Raw genomic sequence first — 23,194 nt, 5'->3', positions numbered from 1 at the left:
GAAAGAAAGAAAGAAAGAAAGAAAGAAAGAAAGAAAGAAAGAAAGAAAGAAAGAAAGAAAGAAAGAAAGAAAGAAAGAAAGAAAGAAAGAAAGAAGGAGGGAGGGAGGAAAAGAAAATCTATTCTGATGGCACCAACACAAGCAACCAAGAAGAGAAGTGGATGAAGGATGGGAAGAAGCGATAGCCAAAAACGTTAATAAATATTTATAAAATTAACAGTGTTGAGTTTGGGTTATATTTTTGTTTTCATTTTGTTTAGAGTAAAAACTCCCCATAACCTGATGATTTTCAAAATCCTCACTATTTCTTCTCCTTTTCCAGATACTTCTGAATGTGGATTTTGCTAGGTTCTTCACCTATTTAGCAGCATACTCTGCCACAAGGTTAACAACATTCACAGGGAGACCCCCAGGGTTTCAGCATGAGATTTACACAAAGATATGCCAAAACAGAGGTAGAGAAGGTGGGAGATGAGAGGTTTGCTTATTTATTTATTTATTTATTTATTTAAGTAGAAAATAAAACAGAGTGCCTCACTCATCGGAGCTGGAAATGAAATCTGGTCTGTTAAAAACCAAGCCAGTATGTAAAGTTTCACTCCCCAGCCCCCTAATAAATGTCCCTTCTTTTACAGCCCTCCTAAATGATGTACTGTATACTGCAGGGCTTGCTAGGAGGTATCTGTACTGAGGCCAGCTGCTCTCGTTTCTGAGAATTAGGTAACATCATTCAGTCCAAACAGTAGGGCTTTAATACAGTCACGAAATTTTTATACTATAAAAAGATTAAAGCAGAGTCTCCCCACCTCCCCAGTTTGAATAGCTAACTCTTTCCAGGTGACTTTGCTTTTCCCTTGCCTTTCAGTGAGCCATGTTACATCTGGACTTGGCCCTCATCTTGCAACCCAGGCAGATGCCACCTTCAGACTAGGAAAGTCACGATTTTTGTCGATGTAGGGCTGGACCAGGCATCTTGCACCTAGGCAGGAACYCAAAGTGATGCTGAGGCTTCCAACTGCCCCTCTCTCTGCTCTCCCACTCTCCTGGGGCCCAGACAAACAGGCACGTTGCTCCAGGGATCTTGCTGTGGGAGACAGGAYACAGCAGAAAGATACCAATCTACCCCCTGCAGAAAGATACCAATTCCAATCTACAGTTTCTTAAGTCTTCACATCGGCTTTGATGCATCAAGACTAGCCTAACACTGGGTTTGGGGTGTGGGTAGGTTTCTCATTTTTTGTTTGTTTGCCTGTTTTTCCGCAGTGCAGATTTTCTGCCACTGTTGACTTTGACTGGAAGTTGGCTTCCAGGAAACACATTTGACATCTGCCAACGTACGAGAATAAACCCAGTTTAAAATACCAGTGCATAGTCACTGTTGCAGTTTTCCACTAGTCCCGGCTTACTGTAGCACAAGCCTGATAATCCAGGTCTAGGTGAGGTTAGCAAAGTCTGAACTCATGTTTGAAGCTACTCAGSAGTAGTGGGTATGTGCTCCCTGCAGGCAGCAGTCTCAGGCTGACTGAATATGTCAGCAAAATGTGGCATTTCCACACTGCGAGATCCAGTATTTCAATCCTGATTATTCTGCTTTTATCGTGAATGATGGACGATTATGAGTAGGTCTTTTGTTGAAAAAAAAAAAAAGCCAAACAGCCTGCTAAACAGTGTTGGTAAAGGCAAGTCTTATGTGCATTTTTCTGTGGTTTAGCATGTACTGAGAACTGCTGTGACCACATTGCTGGAAGAATTGGTAAGCTACATATTGCCTTGGAAAATTTCCTGATATAAACACTGTCAAAGCCTCTGCATTGTTTACTATTCGTGTGTAAGCATTCAGGAACTAAACTGTAATTATACATTTTTTAATCTTGTTTGCTGATTTTCTGGGGGTTCTCTCAAACCTGAAGTGTAGCAGATTGAAGTGACTCCTCCTTAACAGCGGACTTCTCCAGAGCTGGGTTYTGCTCGCTAATCTGTACAAAATCATGTATGCTTGCCACCCATATGTTCTTAAGCACTATAAATTTGTGTCAGCCTGTTTCTAATCCTTGCCAATAAGAAGTACAGTTTTCTAAATCTCCATTCAGATTCATTCTTTTCACATCCATTCATTCTTTCTGAGAAATCTAAATGAAATGGTCAAGGAGAGACAGTAAGCAGAGTAGCATTTTCTTGCCATTAGCTAGATAAATGGGGATATATGTATGGGAATGGAATATATATATGTATTTTTAGAAGTTGCAACATTTATATTTTCTGACTTTTCAAATTAATCCATGCGAAATCCCAACAATTCCCGAAGCACCAGGCCCGAAAGCCCATTGCACATTAYGTCCTTTGATCAGCAGTTGCAGAGACAAGACGCACTGAACTATGTGCAGCAATTTATCTCGTGCCAAGGCCCAGAGCGAACAAGCAGGGCACAGTCCCTGCAGCTGACATGATGGGACCGAATCCCAGCTCAGAGAACAAACACATTCTTTAGTAAGCAAGAACAGCAGCCTCTGTCCTGCGGCAGAGGCGGACTCTGCGTATGGTTAACCACTGCTCACCTTACGGAAACTGTTCACGTTGCACCTTCACCTCTGCTCACAACTCCTTAAAAATATTAAACCTAGTGACAACTCTAGGGTCAATTTTGCTTTGATCCATGTGTTTTTCGTATCACAACTGGACTGTTTTTCTTCTTGCAAGCCTACCAAGTAAATACGAAGGGGAGCAAAATGCTGCAGGCAAAGCTGATATAAGACACTTTTACTTATCTCTATCAAAATTATTACTTGTTTTTATTTAATCCCTGTCGAAAACATGCTTATTGCCAGAGAACCATGTGCATTCGGACTATCAAATGAAAAAAAAAAAAAAAAAGAAAAAGAAAAAGGATCAGATTATGCAGGAAATGCACACAACCACCATTCTAACAGTTTTTTTTCTCTAGAAAGAGGGTTGGTAGGTGTTGGCCCTCAGAACAGCCCTTAGCTATTCAGGCTCCAGAACAGCTACAGGCTACTTCAGCATTTGTCAGACTCCCATTTTTACTGCTGCCTCACAGCCTGGATATGAGGTTAATCCTGGAGGAAAATGTATTTTGAATCCCACTATATTTTAAATTCAGATTCCATAGAGAATATGCAGAGTCTCCAATCTCTTTTGGCTCCTGACATGATATGGGAGGTCCGGGGTTTACAGCAGCACTAAGATACTCTGCAGCACAGGTCAATCAGCCAGAAAGCACAGCAGCACTTACACACACAGCATGGGGTCTGAAGCTCTGCAACCATCCTGTGAGATAAACAGCAGAGAGAAATCCAGGTCTGTGCGGAAGGAAGATGGGAGGAAAGGAAACTGCAAGATCTCCATCCTGAAGCATATCCCTTCAGATTCTAGGCTGTGGTGTCTAATATCAAAGCGAGCTTTCCTTAGCAAGGCAATAGCTTTTCAAAGTAACCTTATTTTAGGGTGAGCTCCAAGATTTATGGATACAGGGACAATGTGCACTGGTGGAAGGACTCCCTGAATGTTAAATGCACTAACTGGCACAGGAATTTCTCAACTGTGAAAGACTTTGCRTTGCACAGAGATGTCTCTGGAATCCTAAAAACAGACCCTACAAATATGTTAAGCTATAATAAACAGGAGTAAAATGTAAATAGATAGCTTATATCCTGTGTAACTATATAAAACCTGTTCAGTACAAGTGTTCATTTCTATATACAGAGCAAACATCAGATTCAAGGACAACTGAGGATAAGGCGTTCAGATTACTTCCCAAGGAAATGAATAAGGAAATTCTTTTCATGTCAGTACTAATCTTATATGTGCATTTGGCTTCTTTGAAGGAAAGACTCCTATGAAGCTCTTCATACTCCACTTTTTCTAGACCATGGAGACACACTGTTTAACACCACCACGACCCATAACTGCATTTGAGACAGCAATTCTCTGGCACAGGAGGCTCCAGTGTGACCACCACCTGTGGGCAGAGTACAGCTCTCTTGAGTGAAACTGTCAAGCCTCACGCATGTGTCACACCAGAGCAAGCATTAGGCCTAAGTTCAAGAGTCCGTGCTCATTTGTGCATTTGCTGAAGGTTTGGGCCTCTTTTATTTCTCTTGCAGCTTCTCCTGTTGCCSATTAATTAGAGTTATTGTAATTTCTGAAGCATCTTAGAGCCTCTAGATGATTACTGTGACCATCTTAGGTAGGAGAARATTATATAGATATTTATGGCTTTCAGATATATCTATGCTAAGCCACCAAGTTTAGTACAAGGATATATATGTTTTGTACCCTTTTCCTGTAATGCTCCTCACTGTCATAGCCCTTTGCAATTTATAATAATAAACTGTAATATCCTCTATTTACTGTGATAAAACATGTCTTATATACCCCAACACCATCACAGATGGGAAAGAAATTCCTTTCCCAGGGTTCTTGCTTCTGCTCAGGACTGAAACAAATACTCTTCCTCCGTTTCAGCATCCAGATTTCACTTGGGAGCTGCCCTACACTTAAATGCAAAATCACAAGCTGCTTCTGCCACTCTGATTCTTAGCAGTAGAYTGACATCCACCTCCCAACAGGTCCTGCCTTGGTGGATGGCACAGATACACTGGAGAATGGGTAGAGAGGATGGACCAACCTAGGAGTGCTGAGGGGCTGCCTTGATGGTGACTTATCATCTCCTTTTCCTGTTTGGTCTGTGCAAAGAATACCCTGCAATACAGATGTGGTTACACAAAGCATAGAAAATACGGTACATTGGGAGTCAGTTTTCATCCAATATAAGATTCATCGCGGGAATGTAGTCTAAACAAATTGATTAGCTAGCTTTAATATACACATTTATCCTTRTTATCTGAATGACTCCGTGACTTTCATGTCTTTTTACTTATCTGTGATGCAGATTTCCCAAGACTATATAAAAAGACCACAAAAGAGCTGAAAGAAAGTAGTGATTTACAAATTCATGTCGTATTGTGTTAACCAAAAAGCTAAGGCACTGCCTTCTATTATATCCCAGTCTACTATGCTGTCACTGTCTCCAATAACTGGAGAAATGAGGAAACAACAAAAAAAAATGCAAAAAAATATCTGAACAGATTCACCTGTGTGCTTCTCAGATCCTATGCTGTGAATGGAGAACTCTTCAAGGAAGCCTTTCCTATTTTTAAGGGCAACACAGTTCTCAAAATGGCTTATAGGGCAACATTTTTGTGGCTTGTGGCAGAATGGTATTTCAGTAGCTAGTAATAAGCAATAAACTATGGTCAGGAAAAACTTCTGTCTACTAAGGATAGACACACAAAAAAATAAACAACATCTAAGTCATTGCTTCTACTCTTGTTTTGATTTTTTGCTTTTTGTCAATACAGCAGCAAAGGAAGGAGTAGGAACATTTTGATGTATGGTCAGATGAATGAAACTGCCTGGGTAGAGGATAAGTAGCTCTCAATCAGTACTCAGTTCAGCCAATTGGAAACTCCAAAATGGATTTAATACAAAAAAAAAAAAAAANGAAAAAGAAAAAGAAAAAGAAAAAGAAAAAGAAAAAGAAAAAGAAAAAGAAAAAGAAAAAGAAAAAGAAAAAGAAAAAGAAAAAGAAAAAGAAAACCCTGGAGAACCAAGTTAGTTTTCTGATGAGTGAGCCAGATCTTCAAACACCTGCCCTGACTAATTTTTTTTGGTGAGTTTTATTGCAGACTTCTTACTGTAATTTCTCAACATGTGTTTGTGCAGTGATAGCTTAAAAACTAAATATTATTGCACAGTGTACACCAAAACTGTTCAGTTCCACAACTCTCTGGTGCCACAAGCTGGAGATTGGGCTCAACTTCATGCAAATCACAAGATGGAGGTTCATTGAATTATTCAGTAAGAACAAACAATACAGTCTTGTACTCCCTGCATTTCCATTATACCTCAGGTTTATGGCTTTCTCTTTCATTGAGGATGTCCAAGTAAAAATTAATTACTGGGCAAACTGGAACTATTGGAAGATTTGCTAGATAACTGCAACACACGGAAAGATGCAGCTGGCAGGTTGGTKCCATCTTCAAGAAAAGCAAAATTCTTTTCCAGATTTTTACACACCTCTTCCTAGCATGTAATTCTTTCAAAGTACTACAGACAAATCAGATGCACTTCCTACAACAAAGGACTTCCAGACATTCTTTTTTCCTCTTTTTGAGTGAAAGGACATCTCCCAGAAGAAAAAATATCTATTTTAAGTTATATTACTACATAATCTACCACAACCCCATCATATACTTGAACACAAATAAGTTCAATGTTTTTCCGAAAACATGCTTCCCAAAGTTGGTGCTATAAAAATGATTTAGCTTCATAGAGAAACATCTGGTTCATGCTTTCATACCCCATTTTAGACAGCTCTCTGCTCCAGATTATAAAGAAACTCATGGGCAACTTCTTAATTTTGTAATGAAGACCAATGTCAGAGAGGAGTAAAGTTGTTCATTATTCTATGCCTATTGCTAAAATGGCTCTCTCCTTTTCCCTRAGAGAATATTCTCTAACACAGCAAAAAAAATCTGTCAGAACACAAGGGCACAAGCCAGGTAATCAAGCCTGTAAGTCATCTCAACATACTRTTTCACTTCTGTTTTGCAGTAGAGGCTTCTTATTTAATGGAGGAATTGTATATGCTTTGCATATCCATTCTAAGTACCACATCTGCAAACAATAGCAAGTGATTAAAGCTGAACCATCCAGTGGAATTTATTTTGCACACTAAAATAAGAAAAAGAATACCCTGCTAGAGCTTCTCTGTGCGTGAGAGACAAATATGCTCATGTTTGKAGTATCTTCATGCCTTTGAGCTCAGCTCATGGCTTTTGGTTAATTCATTCAATATCTTACTTCTTATATATAATAGGTACAAAAAATATAATTATTKTTTATGTGAAGTCCTGGGAAGTACAGAGGGCATACAGTTTTAGGCAACTGCCCCACAAGTAGCACCTAACAAGCACTTGCATGACTTTTGCTGAACAGGTCCTRTCAATGTCATCAATCAACGTCAATGCAAACACCAATGAAAACTGAAAACTCCTCCTGTTCTAGAGTATAGGCTACACAATGAGCTGTAGAATGCATGAAGGATGAATGCCTTGTTAAAACTTTCTGTCATGCAACCCCCCCCCCAGATTTCAAATCTGTGATTAAAACAAATTTCAAACATATCATACCTTGCCCTCAATTTTCATTGACATCAGTGAGKATTTCTGCACTTGAAGGTAATTCTGGCTATTACTGAAGGCAACAGTTACTCTCATATTAATTTTCAAAAGAGTAAACCTCATGCAAAAGTGGATGCAACATGTAGGCTACATCAAAAAAATCACATTTCGGGGAGTTGTATGATGCACAAATCAGGTAAGCAAGCATGTACTTATCTACTTACTCAGGACCACGCTCTGTGGTCCTGAGTCTTGGAATCATCTAGGAGCCATATGGGGCATCAGCATAGCTATCAACAGGAAATGTGAAAAAGAATTGGCTAAACATTTGACAAGATACCACTTCACTGAGTACATAAGTGCTCTCTCTCCTAGGGTTAGTAGATGTGTTCATTATTGAAACTGATAATGTAGCAATTAAACTGCTAGTAAGAAAAAGGCTTAAGAAATAAAAAGTATACTGAACTGCTGGTCAGGAATGTTGTCTCCAGGAAATTAAAAAGACACCACAAGACTACACTACAAGTCAAGATATCACTATGTTCCCTTATCCCAGGGAACATGTTATATGCTGTGGACATTACCAGATGTATACAAGTAGCACAATATCATTCTAGCATGCTGATTATTGCTCCTTTTTTTTTGACTTAATCAATAAAATAAATTGATGGCTCTTTCAGCTACCTATTAAACTGGTGATTAAATTGGGAGATCTACTTAAATGTTGTATTTCTTGGTTGTAGTCCTTAGACTGTGGTGAATGCAGTAGAAGAACTGCCAATTTTAGTACTTCTTCCTTAATAAATAGAGTATCTACCCACATAGAGATGAATGATGACAACTCACCATAATCCTGAAAAAAACAGATGGTTAGGGAAATTCGCAGAGGTCAGCAGGAAACAGAATAGAGAGCATGGGCAGAGCTGTGTGCAGAAGATTTGTTTCTGCTTGTCCTGTTCCTGCCTCAGGACAGGAGGAACTGTACTTTCTTCCATACATGTCTATAGCTATAAGGTTATAAGGTCTACAGCTAAGAGGACAAAAGGGAAGAGCTGGCCCTTGACACTCACACAGCTCCTGAATCATCTGTTTTGCCCAGAGGTGAAGCCAGCGTGACACATGAAGCGTTCAGCCCAAAGCTTAGCACTGCTGGAAAGCTGGGYTCTGGTGAAGGACCACCACGTCACGCCATTCCCAAGATGCATCCACAGGAATGGGCCCCACTGTGCTGAAGCTTCTCCTGAGGGCCAACCCAGAGGTGCTGCTGCCAGTCTCTCTCTTTACAACACCATTTTATTGCTACAGGAAAAACTACAACAATAAAAACAGCACACAACCTTCCTTTGTCACAACAGCCGCTCACCTAACATGGTCACTTATAACACGTTCTTGCCTTCTGTCCGCCTCTAGGCCTTCCCTCTCCGCAGTTTCAGCTTGGTCTGGGCACATTCTGTTGGGCTCAGTGCTGGGCAAAGTCAAAATACCTCCCTCCCTCCTTCCCTTCCTCTCTCCTCCTTTTATGCAGGATGGAGGTCTGGGATGCTGAGGAGACTTTTGATATGCATAGTAGTGGTCCCAAAATCCTGGCTCTTTCTTTGGACCCAGTAGTCATCATGTTTCCAACCCTTATGAACAAGGTCTTTTAGGAAGAGGATCTGTTATATCAACATTTGTCAACTTTTGCATGTATTTGCCTTGAACTTGGTGCCAAGGGGAAAAATCACAGGGACATGATTTTTCAGTCCTTCCAGTTGAAATTCTGATCCACTTCTGGATATTAAAGTCAATTAGTTCATCACTTGGACTTTGGGCTCTATAATTCACTCTTGGCAAAAAAATTAGACTACTCTGAGGAGGGAATGGTTTATGCAGGGTATGTTGTGTGAGGCAAGGCCTAGAGAAAAGGATTCTTTGGATCCTTATCTCTTTCCAATTCACTAACGACAACCTGAATGCATTGAAAAAACATTCTTTTTTTCTGCAAAAATAAGTGATAGTAGAGTTCAGTGTTATAAATGGTAAGGAAAGTAAGTGGGAAAAAGAGAAAAAGAGCATTTGACAGAAGAAAAAAAAAGCATTTTTCAATATTTTGTTTTGGATAAGCCAAATTTGAATTTTAAGATCAAAACAGAATGAATACTGCAAGAAACCTCAGTGATATAAACGCTAAGGCCACCTTATCATGCTCTAGGTGCCACGTGCTGTAGGTGACCCCGTGTGTGCAGGGTGGTTGGACTAGATGACCTCTGAGGTCCCTTCCCACCTTTAGCATTCTATGATTCTATCATCAGTTGATTGAGTTAGTGRATCCACCACACGAAGAATTTCATGTATTAGAGACTTGCTGTTATTTCCGGGCTCAGCTTCAGTAAGTCACATGAACATATCCCTGACCTTTCTTACATTAAACAACTTTAATGTATTTAGAGGCAGCAGGTCAATCTCTTAAGCAGTTGGATACTCCATACTGTGAGTAATGTCTGAAACTAGCTGCAGTATTAGTGTAGAACCCATTAAAATGGATGCTTATGACAGAAAATTAGAAACCTCTTTCAGAAATCAGGACCCTCCTGATCTAGATTTAGCTAGGTATAAATATTTGCACTGTGCTTTGAGCAGGCATTTACTTTGGAATTAAATATTCATCGTTAACCAGGCCATGCTCAGTCATTTTSTTTTAATATTAAGCCACACTATGCAGGACAGTAACTCCAGTGACTGGTAGCACCAAGATTTAAAGGACCCAACATGTCAATGAATGTCCAGGCAGCGCTGACTAAAGTGTCATTTTCTTGCATCAAGTCATTTTAGATTTTTATTTACTTGGAAGTATTTTAAAGCAATGATACTACAGGTATACAAAGGTAATACTAAAAGTAATCATAACCTTGGTGAACCAGGCTATCTAAGAATTGTGTAAAGGGAATGCATCTGTGTGCACATAAATGTATGAAGAGGTATATGCGTATGGGTGTATGTTAAATGTTTATGAGAGTTAAACTAAGGGGAGCAGAAGTAGTCTGTATGCACTGTAAGATGCAGTCAGGATTATTACTTTGGATTTGGAAGCCAAATGGTCAAACAAACACGTATGAGCCTAGTTTGGGTGGCAGCCTGAAATGAGGTATACTATATGGGTGCCCTACCAGAAAAACCACGGCAAGCCTGAGAACAGCATCGCTTTGTTCACCCCACACATGAACAGAGCATGAAGGGAGTGTCTGTTTGTGAGCACTGGGCTCCCATTGATTAATTAAGAAGTAATCTTTCTTGTTTTAAAAAGAGCACACACAAGCTTTCCTTTGCAAGGAGAGTAGTTGTGGATTAATTTGCCGTTCCTTAAATTACCAGCCACTGCATATTTCTGGAAACAAGAACAAAACAAGATATTAATCTAAGATGCCCTGATTTTGGTATCTTTCCAGACCACTTTTAGAGGCTCTAAATCTGAAAGTGTCTGGTAGATCCGGAGCAATAAAATCCCAGTGCCTGTGGCTGCTCTGCAGTGATGAGGAATTTGTATATATGCTTAGCATTGAGAATTTGTCTCAGTTAATTCTTGATCAGCCTTTGGCCACTGTCTCTACAATGGGGCTAAGCCAAAGCCCAAGACCTAGACTGTTCGAAGCCTGATGAACTTCAATTTGGCTCCCCACTTTGAGCTCAAAAGAAGTACAGCTCTGAATCTACATTAGCAATAGCTGCCTTCCTGTTTTAAAGCTATTTAATAAATGTCTAACATACTTGAAGTCTGCACATGTAAATATTTTTTAAAAATGAAAAATGAATGCATTTTTTAGTCAAACAACAAACCTACAGTAATTTGCAGTTGGATCTAGTACACCTGATCCTGCTCCCAGCAGAAAGTCAATGGTTTGCTTAGAAATGGGACTGTACCCTAAATAACCTCTGATATTCTCAGACCAAATGTAACTGGTACTAGTTTTCTGAAGCTCACTCAGCAAATGCAGATCCTTTCCCGCTTTTTATAGTGCAGATGATTCTATTCTGAATAAGCAATAGAAAGTATTCCTTCTGCTCTGCAAAACCTCACATATTCCAGCTTCTCTTACAGGATCCAGGAACACTGAGTGCTTTAATGCCTGCACTCGAGTTCCCCTGCAGCCTGTGGGTGTCTGTACCTCAAAACTGGTGGTGATTTATAGCAGAGAGCAAATACTTGGTATAAATGAAAGAGGACACTGCAAGTAAAGATCAGAGACAAAAATCAAGCCAGTGTTCAGTTGAGCAGGCAGAAAACRTGAGTCCTCAAGAACAGCTCTGTTCAGCTGAACAAACAGCTAATTCGGATGAAAAATCAAAAGGAAGAGGGAAGGATGTACTGTAAAAAACTACACCATTTGGGGCTGCAGCTGTCTCCAATCAGTCTGTTTGCAGCACACTTATCTCTGAGAAGTTTCCATAGTCTCCACAAGCCAAACACTATAACCCAGTGGTATGGTAGGACCTTCTGTACAAGAAACAAGCTGGTCACTTGGAAAACATCAATCAGAAGAAAAAGGCAATGGACTAAGAACATACCTAGAAGCCCTTACTCAGACAAATTTCACACCAGAGCAAAGCAGCTGTGGGGTATGATCATCTGCTAACAGTCTCTTCTGCCACCAATAAGTGTGAACCAACTTTTGGTTTTCACACAGCTTTTCTGTTACATCTCTTCCGTTACTACCTTGTGGGCTACCTCTGAGATACTTTTGTCAACGTCAAAATGATATTTCTGGTTAATTTAAGTTGATCGGGAAGTGTCTGCCTGTAACATACGTATGCAGAGTCAGAGCCATGTTCAAGGATTACTCACCTTCCACTGCCACTGTAACGGGTTTGGAATAGGCTGTGCCCAAGCTGTTCTTGGCTACACACCGATACTGTCCAGCATCTTCTCTCTGAACATTGTGGATCCTTAGATTCCCTGAATCAAGAATAGCAATGCGAACATTTTCCTGCCAAAGAAGGAGGGATGGAGTTAACAGACAGGAAAGAAAGAGCATCCTTTGCAGACTGCACATGAGCTGTACCAAATCTCCATTAGAAATGACTGGGCTTACATGCATAAAAATAATCTGTGTTATCCTGGAATGGAAGAACTTGAAGCCAGCTCTTCCTGGTCAGTATTGGCACAACGCACTCACTCATGTTTTTGCATATTGGCAAATTACATCTTCAAAAAGGTCATGAACCTTAGCAAAGCTGTTGAAAGTCTTATTTCTTATTTAGGAGAATACTCACAAATTCATTTTGCACCATTTGGCCAAACCTAGTAGTAATAAATAGATGAATTACAGGAACACRTATTTAGGTAGAATTACATCAGCAAAGTACATAAGTAGATAAGCCCTGTATTTCTGGAAATGCTTTCTTTTTAGAATGAAGAATTTTCAAATACTATGAATGATGCTTATATTTTATCACAATACCTTTAGCAAACACACTAGCAATACTTGTTTTTATTTTCTACTCACCTTTATAACTGTTTCTCCTTTTATCCATGTAACAGAAGGTTTTGGATTCCCCATTGTAGTGCATGGAAGGACAGCCTTTAATCCTTCTATTATTTCCACATTTATAGGAGGTCGGGTTATTTTRGGTCCTAAAATTTAAAAGGGCAAGAAATAAACTTCAACTGGAGGTGGTAGTTCTGAAATATCCTCTGTCAAAAAAAACAAAACCTTTCGCCTTTCTTTTTTCCCTCTGTACTTTTCTATAGCTGAAAGAGAGGCGGGTCTTGGTAGGTCATGAGCTGCCTTGTTTCTTGAAAAGAAATATCTTTTCAAGTGAAGCTTTCACAGTTTCAGTTTACAGATAGAAAAGCAACTAAGTTGCACAAGTTATTTTCAGCAGTGCAGTTTGACAGCAATTCGAATTAGGACCTGGACTAAAAAGCAGATGCAGATAAGAATATTTCCAATATTTAAGAATGTTTGCATTCCCAGTTTTGGCATTTTTCATTGCGTAAACAGTACTTTGTGTACAAGCTCAGGTCCGGAGTGAATTGATTTTGAAACCATTTTTAATTAAGGCTGTCTCTATTTCCGCAAGAAGACATGTAAACTCAGTGGATGCCATTAAGAGAAGAATTTATGAAATGGCCAGGAGAAGGAGAGAGGTCCTTAAAGAAAAAAAAATAAAAAAGCCTGCTTCTAATTAATTTAAGGCAAATTTAAATTCATTTTCTCTGAAGAGAAATGTGGTATAAGCTGGGAGTAAAGCCAGTCCTCATTGTAACATTTYGAGAAGTTTGCTCTCTAACTTACACAGTGGACCCAAAGTGTGAGTTCTTTCAAAGAGCAGCCACCTCCCGGCTGGTACCTGCAGATAATGGGGTGATCAGAGGAACCAGCAATTAGCAAGCCAGGAGGATCCTGCTCATGAGGACAAACCAACCCCTTCCTACAAACAGATGTTTCAATGGGTATACATCTAGAGTCATCTCTTAAGTGCTTATGTAAATAGCTGTAGTCACACGAATTCAGCTTCACTGAGCTAGTCATGTATATAAACATTTGCGAGAACCAGACCCCCGTTTTTAAAGTGGGATGGCTGCATTTATATCATGATGTTCCAGGCCTCTCAAAACTGCTATTAAGAAAAGCTGACTAGCATATGCTTGGTTTCACCATCCTCAGGCATAAATTAGACTAATAAATTACTAAGTTTAAACAGCAAGTTCATACAGGATTTTCATTCTACTGCCATGAAGGGATAATCTATCAAAATGTGATGCTTACAAAGTTTTGTACAAAGTGGATTCTTCAAAAGATCTTTTTTTATCCTTGCTACACAGTCTCTGTGATTCTAGCAGAATTATTTGTTATTCAAAATGAATAATCATGGACAAATCACACCATATTTAGCTAAAAGACTGCCTAATATGCTATGATAGAATAGCTGAGGCATAGTATTTTAAATTTATATGACGACTACATAATTAACTTGTGGAACTCTGTTCCAGAGGACATCCAGGCTCAAGAGCAACAAAGGAACAAAAAAATAGAAATTAAACAAAACTTCCATTGGATTGTAATATACCTGAAGCAAAAGCTGAGTAAATTGGTGAATAATTAAAYCCTTATATGACTAAAATATGGCATTAGCACTAATGCAGAAGGCAGTCTTTATATTGATGGGAAGCACATTTGTCTAGCGCATTCATGTCTTAAGAGCTCTGAGGTCTTACACAAAATATGAGTCCTACCTGAAGACAGCAGTGCAAACTGGACATAGAGAGTAGATGGGCTCACTGTTTGTAAGTAGCATAGGCTCCAATGTTAGCTAAAACCCAATTTACTACATTCTTACTTGTAAGAGATTCCTATCTGCCTGGCTTCTTCTTGGGTATGTAACATTGAATTCATTATGACGGTGTTGAAGCAGCCCTGGAAGACTCCTGAAGTGGTACTTACAAAAACATGAGTTTTACCACTTGCGTGGTCTAGACAATGCCGTGGGCCATGTCCCACCTTTGGGGGAGGCCACAGCAGCAGGACTGWGAAGGAGCTGCAAGGCTGCACCCTTCTAGCCTAAGGTAGTGCCTCTCATCAGAGCTCTTCTTGCATGTTCAGATTCTGTCTTTCTGTGGGGCCTGGCCTCTCTGCAGCTGGCTGCCTGGACACAGGGCATTCTGCCAAAGGTGAGGGGCAGTGGTGTGGTAGGAGAGGCCAGCAATGACCATCACAGCACAAGGGAGCAGTGGCTTGACTCACCTGGTAGCAAGACTTATGCATAAAGCATAAAGCACAAGCAGATCTGTAATGACCCCAGCACATACACAACGAACTGACCAGATAAAGGAACCAAAGGCAAAACTTAATTTACTCAAACAGATGTGCAAAAATAGAGATAGCCGATGGTTGTGGTGTGATTGTTGTGGAAAGCAGTTGTGGTCCTCATGTTGTTTTTCCCCAATGGACTGAGGACAGTTAGGCCCTTCTGAGAAGAAGGCCACTTTCTGCCCCCGCACAGCTGAGCTTTGCTCTGGCACTCACTCATTTTCACTTGCAGAGCCCCACAGCTCTGGGCGGCCACGCCAACGCCGTTGTCCGCCGTGCAGCAGTACACGCCGTCATCGCTGTCCTCCACGCTCAGAATGGTCAGGAGCTGCCCGTCCCTCTGTATGCTGTACCTGGTGTCAAACAGCCTGCAAGGACACATAACACACCGGGAGCACAGAGGGCGAACCGAGTGGGTATTTGTGAGCTGCTGGTGGCGCCACAAAAGGCAATTGGCTTATTTTAATTTTTAATCTGTAGAGATAAGGAAAGGCATTGGAAGTGTCACGATGATCTTCATGATTTGTTCTGGTTCTTAGTACAACCACACAATTACTAACTCCTACTGATGTGGCAGCATTTCTGCCCCCAGTGCAATATTGATGGAATATGTCTCACAGAAATATCTTGAGTTCCTGACTCCAAGGGATAGGCATGAGCACAAGTGATCTTAATCCAGCTAGCTCCTAATTTACATTTAATCATGCAGTGCAAGGGAGGAACTTAGGAATGGGAATTTGCTGAAACAGTTTTAAATAAACCTTCTTGAGCTTTTTTCCTTTTTTTTTTTTCCCCTAGATGGCTAATTTTCTGGAAATGTTTTTTTCTTGTTATTAAAAAAAAATCTAAAAACCTAGCATTCTTCCATGTCTGCATCTAGAAGTGTTTGGGGGAGTTTTTGTTTGTTTTGTTTTCATTTTTGTTTCTTTAGAACTGTATAGAACTGTTTTTAAGGAGAAAAAGAAAAAAAAGAACTGACTGTGCTGAAGAAAAGAGGTCATCTAAAGTTTGGAAGCTCTAACTCTAGAGAAACATGGCAAATCTTCCTGTCCTACCAATTTAGCAAAACAAGATTTGCACGGCATTTCATACATCCCTTAGTGTTTGACTATCACACCTTTTTTGATACCTTATAGAAGCATGTTCATGCAATTGGCCTTTACTTCTGACAAATATTAGTAAAATAGACAAACAAGTCTATTTCTATTTATCCAGACAAGTAATGGAAATTCCCATACTATTRGGCAGATTATCCTCCATGTGGTGAACTATAGTCAGGACAAAATAATCAGACACCGTTGGAGTAGAGGCTGGTAGCCTCCCACTGGTTTATTTAGTTTCCAATTAAAAAAGATGGAGCAAGTGATTTGCCTATAGTGAATGGTTATATGCCAATAATTGTGSTATACTTGTCAAGAAATTCAAAACCAAAAAGAACATGAAAAGATACTTCCAGAAAAATAATGCTGACCATAGCCTGACACTGCTTTCACAGAAGTTGAATGTTTAAATATTGTTTTGTTTCAAAGGTTAGCCCTCCATTCAGGGTGCCTGAACCTTGGCAAGAGAAGAAAAAATCCTAAGTAAAATAACTGTTATTTATTGCCTGCAATAACTAGTCTCTTTGAAGTTTGCTACACACATTTACACACACAAATATATTTATACATTTTTAGAAAAATGTCCAGTTTTGATCCTTTTCCATTGTACAAATGCTTTCACCCATGCTCTTGGAAAGTAAATGAAGTATTTTCAGCTTATCTATTTTCTTGCCTTTGCTCCAAATTTTTGAATTCGGCAGCATTGACTATTTATGTCAACACAGCTTTGGGAAAGCTATTTAGCTGCTGCTGCTATTGCTGCCTCAAAAGCACAAGAAGGAATACAGCAGCCAAGYTGTCTGGCCTTACCAGAAGAGCTTTTGGGATTAATATTTTCTTTTTTGGTTGACGTTGTGAAAAAGGCACTGTGTCTAAAACAGAATGGAATGCCTCTGAGAAAACAGTGATGGGCTTTTTGAAATGGAGATTCAGCCTAGAAAGGATCTGTTTTCCATAGGATTTTAGAGTTGGGGAGTGGATCTTAAAGACTGTCGGAAGAGAAGAGCACRCAACCCCTGTGGTCGTACATGAATGGATTCCTCAGCCTGCTTTTATTTACAGGCTTGGGGTTGCTTTTGGGTAAGGGATTAGGAGAAAGGTGACCTAATTTGCAAATAACATCAATGGAAATTTAGACCTCCATTTCATATCAAGCCCTATCAGAGAATAAAGACCAAGTTTTTGTTGATCTTCTGTTGTATGCAATGAAATAAGATTTCTAAAGGCAACCATGCATATGTGTAGAGCACTGTTTTAGGTTCTTCTTTTGGTTGGTTGGTTGGTTTTTAATTTTAATACAACCTTCCTAGCAACACGTTCTCTTCCCTTCCTACTGCTGATTTATTTAGAGTCTGCAGAGCCCACAGTTCACAGGTGGTTTAGATGCCCRAGCCCAGCAGTAAAAACCATGCTTGGAAAGACCACGTGCACCTGCCTAATACAGAAGTCTCCCACTGAGAACTGCCCTTATTTGTACTGCACAAAGGTTGTTCTGTAAATTTCCACTACAGAGAGGCTCACAAATAGAGATCAAGAAAGGGTAAAGCTATTTGGCAGGTGGAAAATGATTTCAAAGTTGAAAGACTAGATCTGGTTTACTTTACATCGATGGAGCTCCAGCAACGGTAGCAACTTCCARAACACACTTTCAAGGTGCTCCACTTCAGTACGCAATGACTTACAGTGCATAACATAGAAAAGGCACTTTCTCCTGTTAGATCCAGAAACAAACCATAGTGTTTTTGCAGGGTATGACTCCTTCCATGTAAAGTTTCCAAGTGCATGGCAGTCATTCTGGCAGCAAGTCTGGCAATGCTGCTTTTAATTAYTATATTACATTATCCTGCTTTGTAAATGAGTAAACTGAGAAACAGAATGAACTGCACCATTTGAAGCCAGAATGTGAATTCTTTGCATAGCTCGCAACAGAAACTGACCCTCTCCAAGCTCAAGGGCGTGAGGCTGTGAAGGGCAGCTGCTTCTAACATAACCAAAAGTGAGACTTAGAGAACATTSAAGGCTACATACTATATGTTACCTATATAGTAGGTTACCTACATTGAAAGCAAGCCCATGTCTCCAAGGAAGTGGATTTCCATGTACATTTAAGGATGCACATAGCAGAGCAAGAGGTCAGACTCTGTGCCTTTACTATTATCAATATCTTCTATTTCTGTTCCCACCAACTGCATGTCTATTCACTCCACAGTGTGCTTATTATCACTCCTTAAGAAACAAGATCCCCCCCAAAATTATAGCCGCTCATTGTTCCTCTGGCCCTAGAACAGTTCAGATTTTTCCAAATCATCTGCCATGAAGAAAAATACATTTTTTTTCAGAAGGAAAGAGTGCCAGCTACCTGGYAGTGTCTCCTACAAACCACAGGCACATTGTTTCTAACCTGATGGGAATGCTGTTGCGTGTCCACGTAATCTCTGGCTCCGGGTAAGACTCCACAACACACACAAACTTAGCAACGTCCTCCACCAGTGCGTCCACAGTTTCCAGAGGGGTGCTGATAAAGGGAGCTGCAGAAGGAACGGAAATGAGAACAAATGAGATTAGGGCTTCCCTCTCATTTTTTTTTAAATTAAAATCTAACCCTATTTTTTCCACCAGAAGGCTTGCAAAGGCCCTTCAAGTCCTCCCTGTTCATAGCCTGATTAGTGCACATGCTCTCTTCTCTGCATCTTCTCTAACCAAATAACACCGGTTAAAAAGCCTGCTAACTGTATCTTGTGCTTTTTGCCTCAGATCTGTCATTATACATTTTTTTATTTTCTCTTTAGAAGCTCATTTTCTGCCACAAGGGTAAATGACTGAAGCATGAATGGAAAGGATCAAAGGGTGTTCCTGGTCAATCATTCCCCATGCACATGGYATGCATTGCAGCTATTGCAGCTAAGGACTTCTTATATACAGCTGTGAGGGACATACATACAATATTTGCTGGACTGGATTTCATTGGCTGGACAGGATTTCATTGACAGCTGTGCCTAGATGAATTAGTGTCATACCATGTTCCTTAAACACCACCTTGAAAATGTGCAACGGATGTATGAATCTTCCTGTTTCTAAAAAAAAAAAAGCCATACCCATCATAAATTATTGCAGGATATGTTTTGATTGCTGTAGCATTATCTGGCACTTTGTGTGTCTTTTCACAGAAAAAAGGCTTCCTGCACAATATGTGCTGAATCTCCTTCGTTCAATTAGATTTAAGTATTTGCAAACAGTAAGTGGCACATTCCATTCTCAAAACTGGCAAAAATAGGATACGCCAACATAAATTACTTAAGTTAGTTATATGGCATTTACTTTAATTCTTTTTATTTTAATTTATATAAGAGTGCAAACCAGAATCTCTTTGGAGTGCAGCTGGAATGATGCTAGGTAAATGAGGCTAGTCTATTAAAAACGGACTGTTAAATTCAACTATCAAATTTAKGTAAAAGGCCTTTTGAAATGTAATTCAAAAGAATTTCAAATGAATCTGTCAAGACCATTTATGTATTATGTGAGTTCCTACTGCACAGTTAGTAATTACTAATATGAAAAGAAATTTTAAACCTATAGCTAAGATAGTGCAAGGATTTTACATAAACATTAATTAAAACATGTCTGTATCAGGATTATTATTTGAGATCATCGATTTAAATTAAATCAGGCTTTGATTTGTTGCTAAATAGAATATTCTGCCTGTGCATACTGCACCTGGGATGAATACCACTTAGCCAATAAAGCCTAAATTTACCTGCTGGTGAAAACCGTCTTTGAAGAATAACCTCCATTAGTGGCTATCTCATCTTCTTCAAAGTGGCTGATGTTATTTCATGACAACTTTTATGAGGTTTTGATGGAAGTATGTCTGACTGAAATAGCATTTTATGGTCTCATTTTATACATGATGTTTTTATTGCGGTTGTCCACATGCCTTGATCTCCCTTGAAGGGTGTTCTTTTAACCGTGAGAAATGTAAATTCATACACTAACCCACACTGAAAGCAACCAGTTTTATAAATGTGTGGTCCCAGAAAGAATGGCTGTTCTGACAAAGAGTAAAGCTAGATTTGTACTAAAAGCCAGGATGCCAGGTGTATAATGACAGCATTTTACTACTAGGGCAAACAAGGACTTTACTTGTTTATATTTACTTTCTACAGTAAATATATTCATTTGGAGCAGTTAAGGATCCTCGTGGTATCCTTTTAGTTCAACATAAGAGAATTACCTTTAGTAATGCTGTCCACTGAGGGTCTAATTTAGCATTCCCTGAAATCAATCACACTCACAACGGAAGCAAGCCTAGGCTCACAGAAAGCCTTGGAGAATAATCTCTTTAGCCAAGCCACAGCAATGCATCATGTAATTATTCCTCAACTGCCTTATCTCTTCCCATACTATGGTTAAATGTTGGGAGAACAGAGAAGGCCAAGAAATTATTCCATTTGCTGTACAGAGAGGGGAAAAAGGACAAGGACACAGACTTGGAACACGTGGTGTACAGATACAACACAGTAAGCGGTGCAGTAATACCGCCATTTTGTTACAATACAGTGAGGGAGCCCCAAAATGGCCACCAGGGTGTTTGTTTATAATGAACTATCAAAAATGCCCAGCTCTTGGCATCGGCCACCATTCTCCTAGGAAAGGAATCAAAGCTCCTGATGCCTGTATTACCAAATTTTAATATGGGAAGATAAAATCAAAACAGAGTGCTATTATTTTTGCCATTTTGTTCACAGATGACCCAAGATCTTTGTGCAATATTCATCAGGCTCTATGATAACTTTGGATTGCAGTGTAACTTTAAGTAATATTGAAAATCAAAAYACAGATCTGTAAAACCACTCAAATGCCATTTGCCTGAGTGTCTGTTGAGGTTTCTCAATTTAGCAAAATCACCCATAACCACTTACAGAGCCAAAATGTTGCCTAATTCGTTTAAGAAAACCAAAGTCTATTCTACCTTCAGCCCACCAGGAAGAACTATATTATTTGGGTTGTGATTTTTGATTTGTAATTTTAAGATGGGAGAAATGAAAGGGGAAAAAAAAAAAAAAGAGCTAGTGTGCATTGCCATGTTAGATGCCTTGAAATATTGCAACTTCTCTAGTTAAAAACCACTCACAAATGTTTCCAGATAATACTGTAGAACCTCTGCAGGACACTATTTTGTTGTACTTCCATGTTCAGCCTTTCTCAGGAAACATGGCAAACCAGCCATGTTTTAATTGTTTGAGATCTATTCAACACCACTGTTTCAAGGAACACACATCTCTTCCTGCTACAATGTCCCAAGGAAAAAACACTCCCATTCCTCATTGTTTTTCTTGTCCTTCCAATCCTATCAGAGCTTTTAAAAAGACCATGGTACACCATCTTAATTTACTGCTTTAGCAAAAATTGACATTTGGTTTCAAAAGCTTTTTAAGTAAGCTTTGATTTCTGAGTCAAGCCTGACTTCTAACTGTAATGCAAAAAGGGAAGGATCTTGGCCTAACAGGTGACTTCTCAAAATGATGTTTGTTTCTTCGTTTGTTTTCTCAAAGCTGTGCATTTTCTGCCAGCCTGATAATCTCTGTGTGATGGAACCATTTGTCCACAGGGTTACCATATGGTAAATCCAGAGGAACATTTCTGCACTTCATATCTCAAAAACTTCTCCGGACAGACTTTCTTTTCAGTTCTTCTCTTGCCTAGAAGGGGTATACATCTGTGTGTGTGTTTCTCTGWGTATGTGTGTGCGTGCGTGCACACCTAACAGACAGGAAGTTGGTATGATAATTATATGTTCTATGCAATAAATAGGAAGAACATTAATTTCTATATATTTACTCACTATAAAGGTACTGAAGTGGAACTAAAACTATTTGCTTCGTCTTTAAGCTTTGTTTATTTTGTAAGCAYATATAAGCAGATAGAATAATAAATAATGATTCTTTGGATTCCTCCAAACTGTGCTTTCAGTAGCATAAACCTGCAAGATTCCCTTGACAAGAGACAAATCCATTCCATACATACTGGACTAAGGTCTTCATTGTCTTTTATAATGAGACTAAAAGCTATTACTTGGCAAACAAATAAGAAATTGTGGGACACAAATATGAGATTGTTTTCAATGATATCCTTCTAAAACCAAGAAAGTGACCACTAGGCAGATACAGCTGAAAGCTGCACATTTTTTGCAGCTTTCAGGAATGCTACAACATTGCCCACCCCAGAGAGATGCCTTTCCCTTGTAAAATCTCCTTAGCGAGCGGCAAAAGCAGAGCAAGATGAAAACTCTTTAAACAAACCTTTTGGAATCTTCTCAGCCAAGCTGAAGGCTGCCAAGGTGAAGATGGGTACAAGGGGGATGTTCAGGAGGTCTTTCATGTTTGATCCAGAAAAAGAGGCTGCTCCTTCAGACAACGCGTATGGTGCTCACTGCCCGTTTCATTTTAGACCATGGTGTGTTAACAAAAAGCTCCTGTGCTAATGACTGAGCAGGGTCTATGAGATCTAAGTATAATCAGGAATTCTCAGACTTGGCTGTGGTGATGGACAGGACCAGCTGGTGCATATCCACTTAGGTCAGTGTGAAAACGTGGGGCTCATGAAACAAGAGAACACAAATCCCTTTAGAATTCCTTTTAAGCAAACAGTGAGGAATACAATAGCCAAATGCTTTTCCAAAACAATACCCTACCCCGATATAGTAAAATCAGCAGGCCCTAGTATCAGCACAGTGCACATACAGCAGTGGAAAATAACTGTTGTCACTGGATTTTCCTTCAGTTTAGTCCTTCTCTCTTTCRTTTTTCTCCTCCCTCTCTCTCAGACTCCATCTTATTATAACCTTTCGTAACTGGCTGCAAAAAAACACCTGTTCCCCCGCTGATTGCATTTCTTTTCTTAACTGGTGCATTTGCCAGAGCGGGAGAGGTTGGCATGAAAGCTGCCTTCTTTGCCGAGAAGGTTGCCAGTACTGARCGCTACTGAAGCACATTGGAAAAGCAGTGCCTTGCCCTGGAAACATATCTCATAAGCTCCATGGAAAGGAAAAGTGAGTAGACACAGTGGGAGTGACATCTATACCCTGGGAGAAAACAAGTATTTCATT

The 23,194-nt window shown here is 39.6% G+C and overlaps 1 protein-coding gene across 1 annotated transcript in view; it reads right to left on the bottom strand.

Moving 5' to 3' along the window:
* The window catches only part of MUSK (muscle associated receptor tyrosine kinase), a 60,044-nt gene extending 37,577 nt beyond the window's left edge, over positions 1–22,467 (bottom strand). Inside the window, exons 1-5 of the mRNA XM_026040779.1 lie at positions 22,389–22,467; positions 18,491–18,617; positions 15,206–15,357; positions 12,683–12,810; positions 12,022–12,163 (exon numbers count right to left, since the gene is read on the bottom strand). Coding sequence (XP_025896564.1) covers positions 12,022–12,163; positions 12,683–12,810; positions 15,206–15,357; positions 18,491–18,617; positions 22,389–22,467 — 628 coding nt within the window. The remainder of the gene's footprint in view (positions 1–12,021; positions 12,164–12,682; positions 12,811–15,205; positions 15,358–18,490; positions 18,618–22,388) is intronic.
* Between the last annotated feature and the right edge of the window lie 727 nt (positions 22,468–23,194).

The sequence above is a fragment of the Nothoprocta perdicaria genome, unplaced genomic scaffold, assembly GCF_003342845.1.
Source record: "Nothoprocta perdicaria isolate Ctin4 unplaced genomic scaffold, notPer1 scaffold_265, whole genome shotgun sequence".
Classification (NCBI taxonomy): Eukaryota; Metazoa; Chordata; class Aves; order Tinamiformes; family Tinamidae; genus Nothoprocta; species Nothoprocta perdicaria.
The sequence above is the reverse complement of the archived record's forward strand: the minus strand, read 5'-3'. Positions and strand labels throughout refer to the sequence as shown.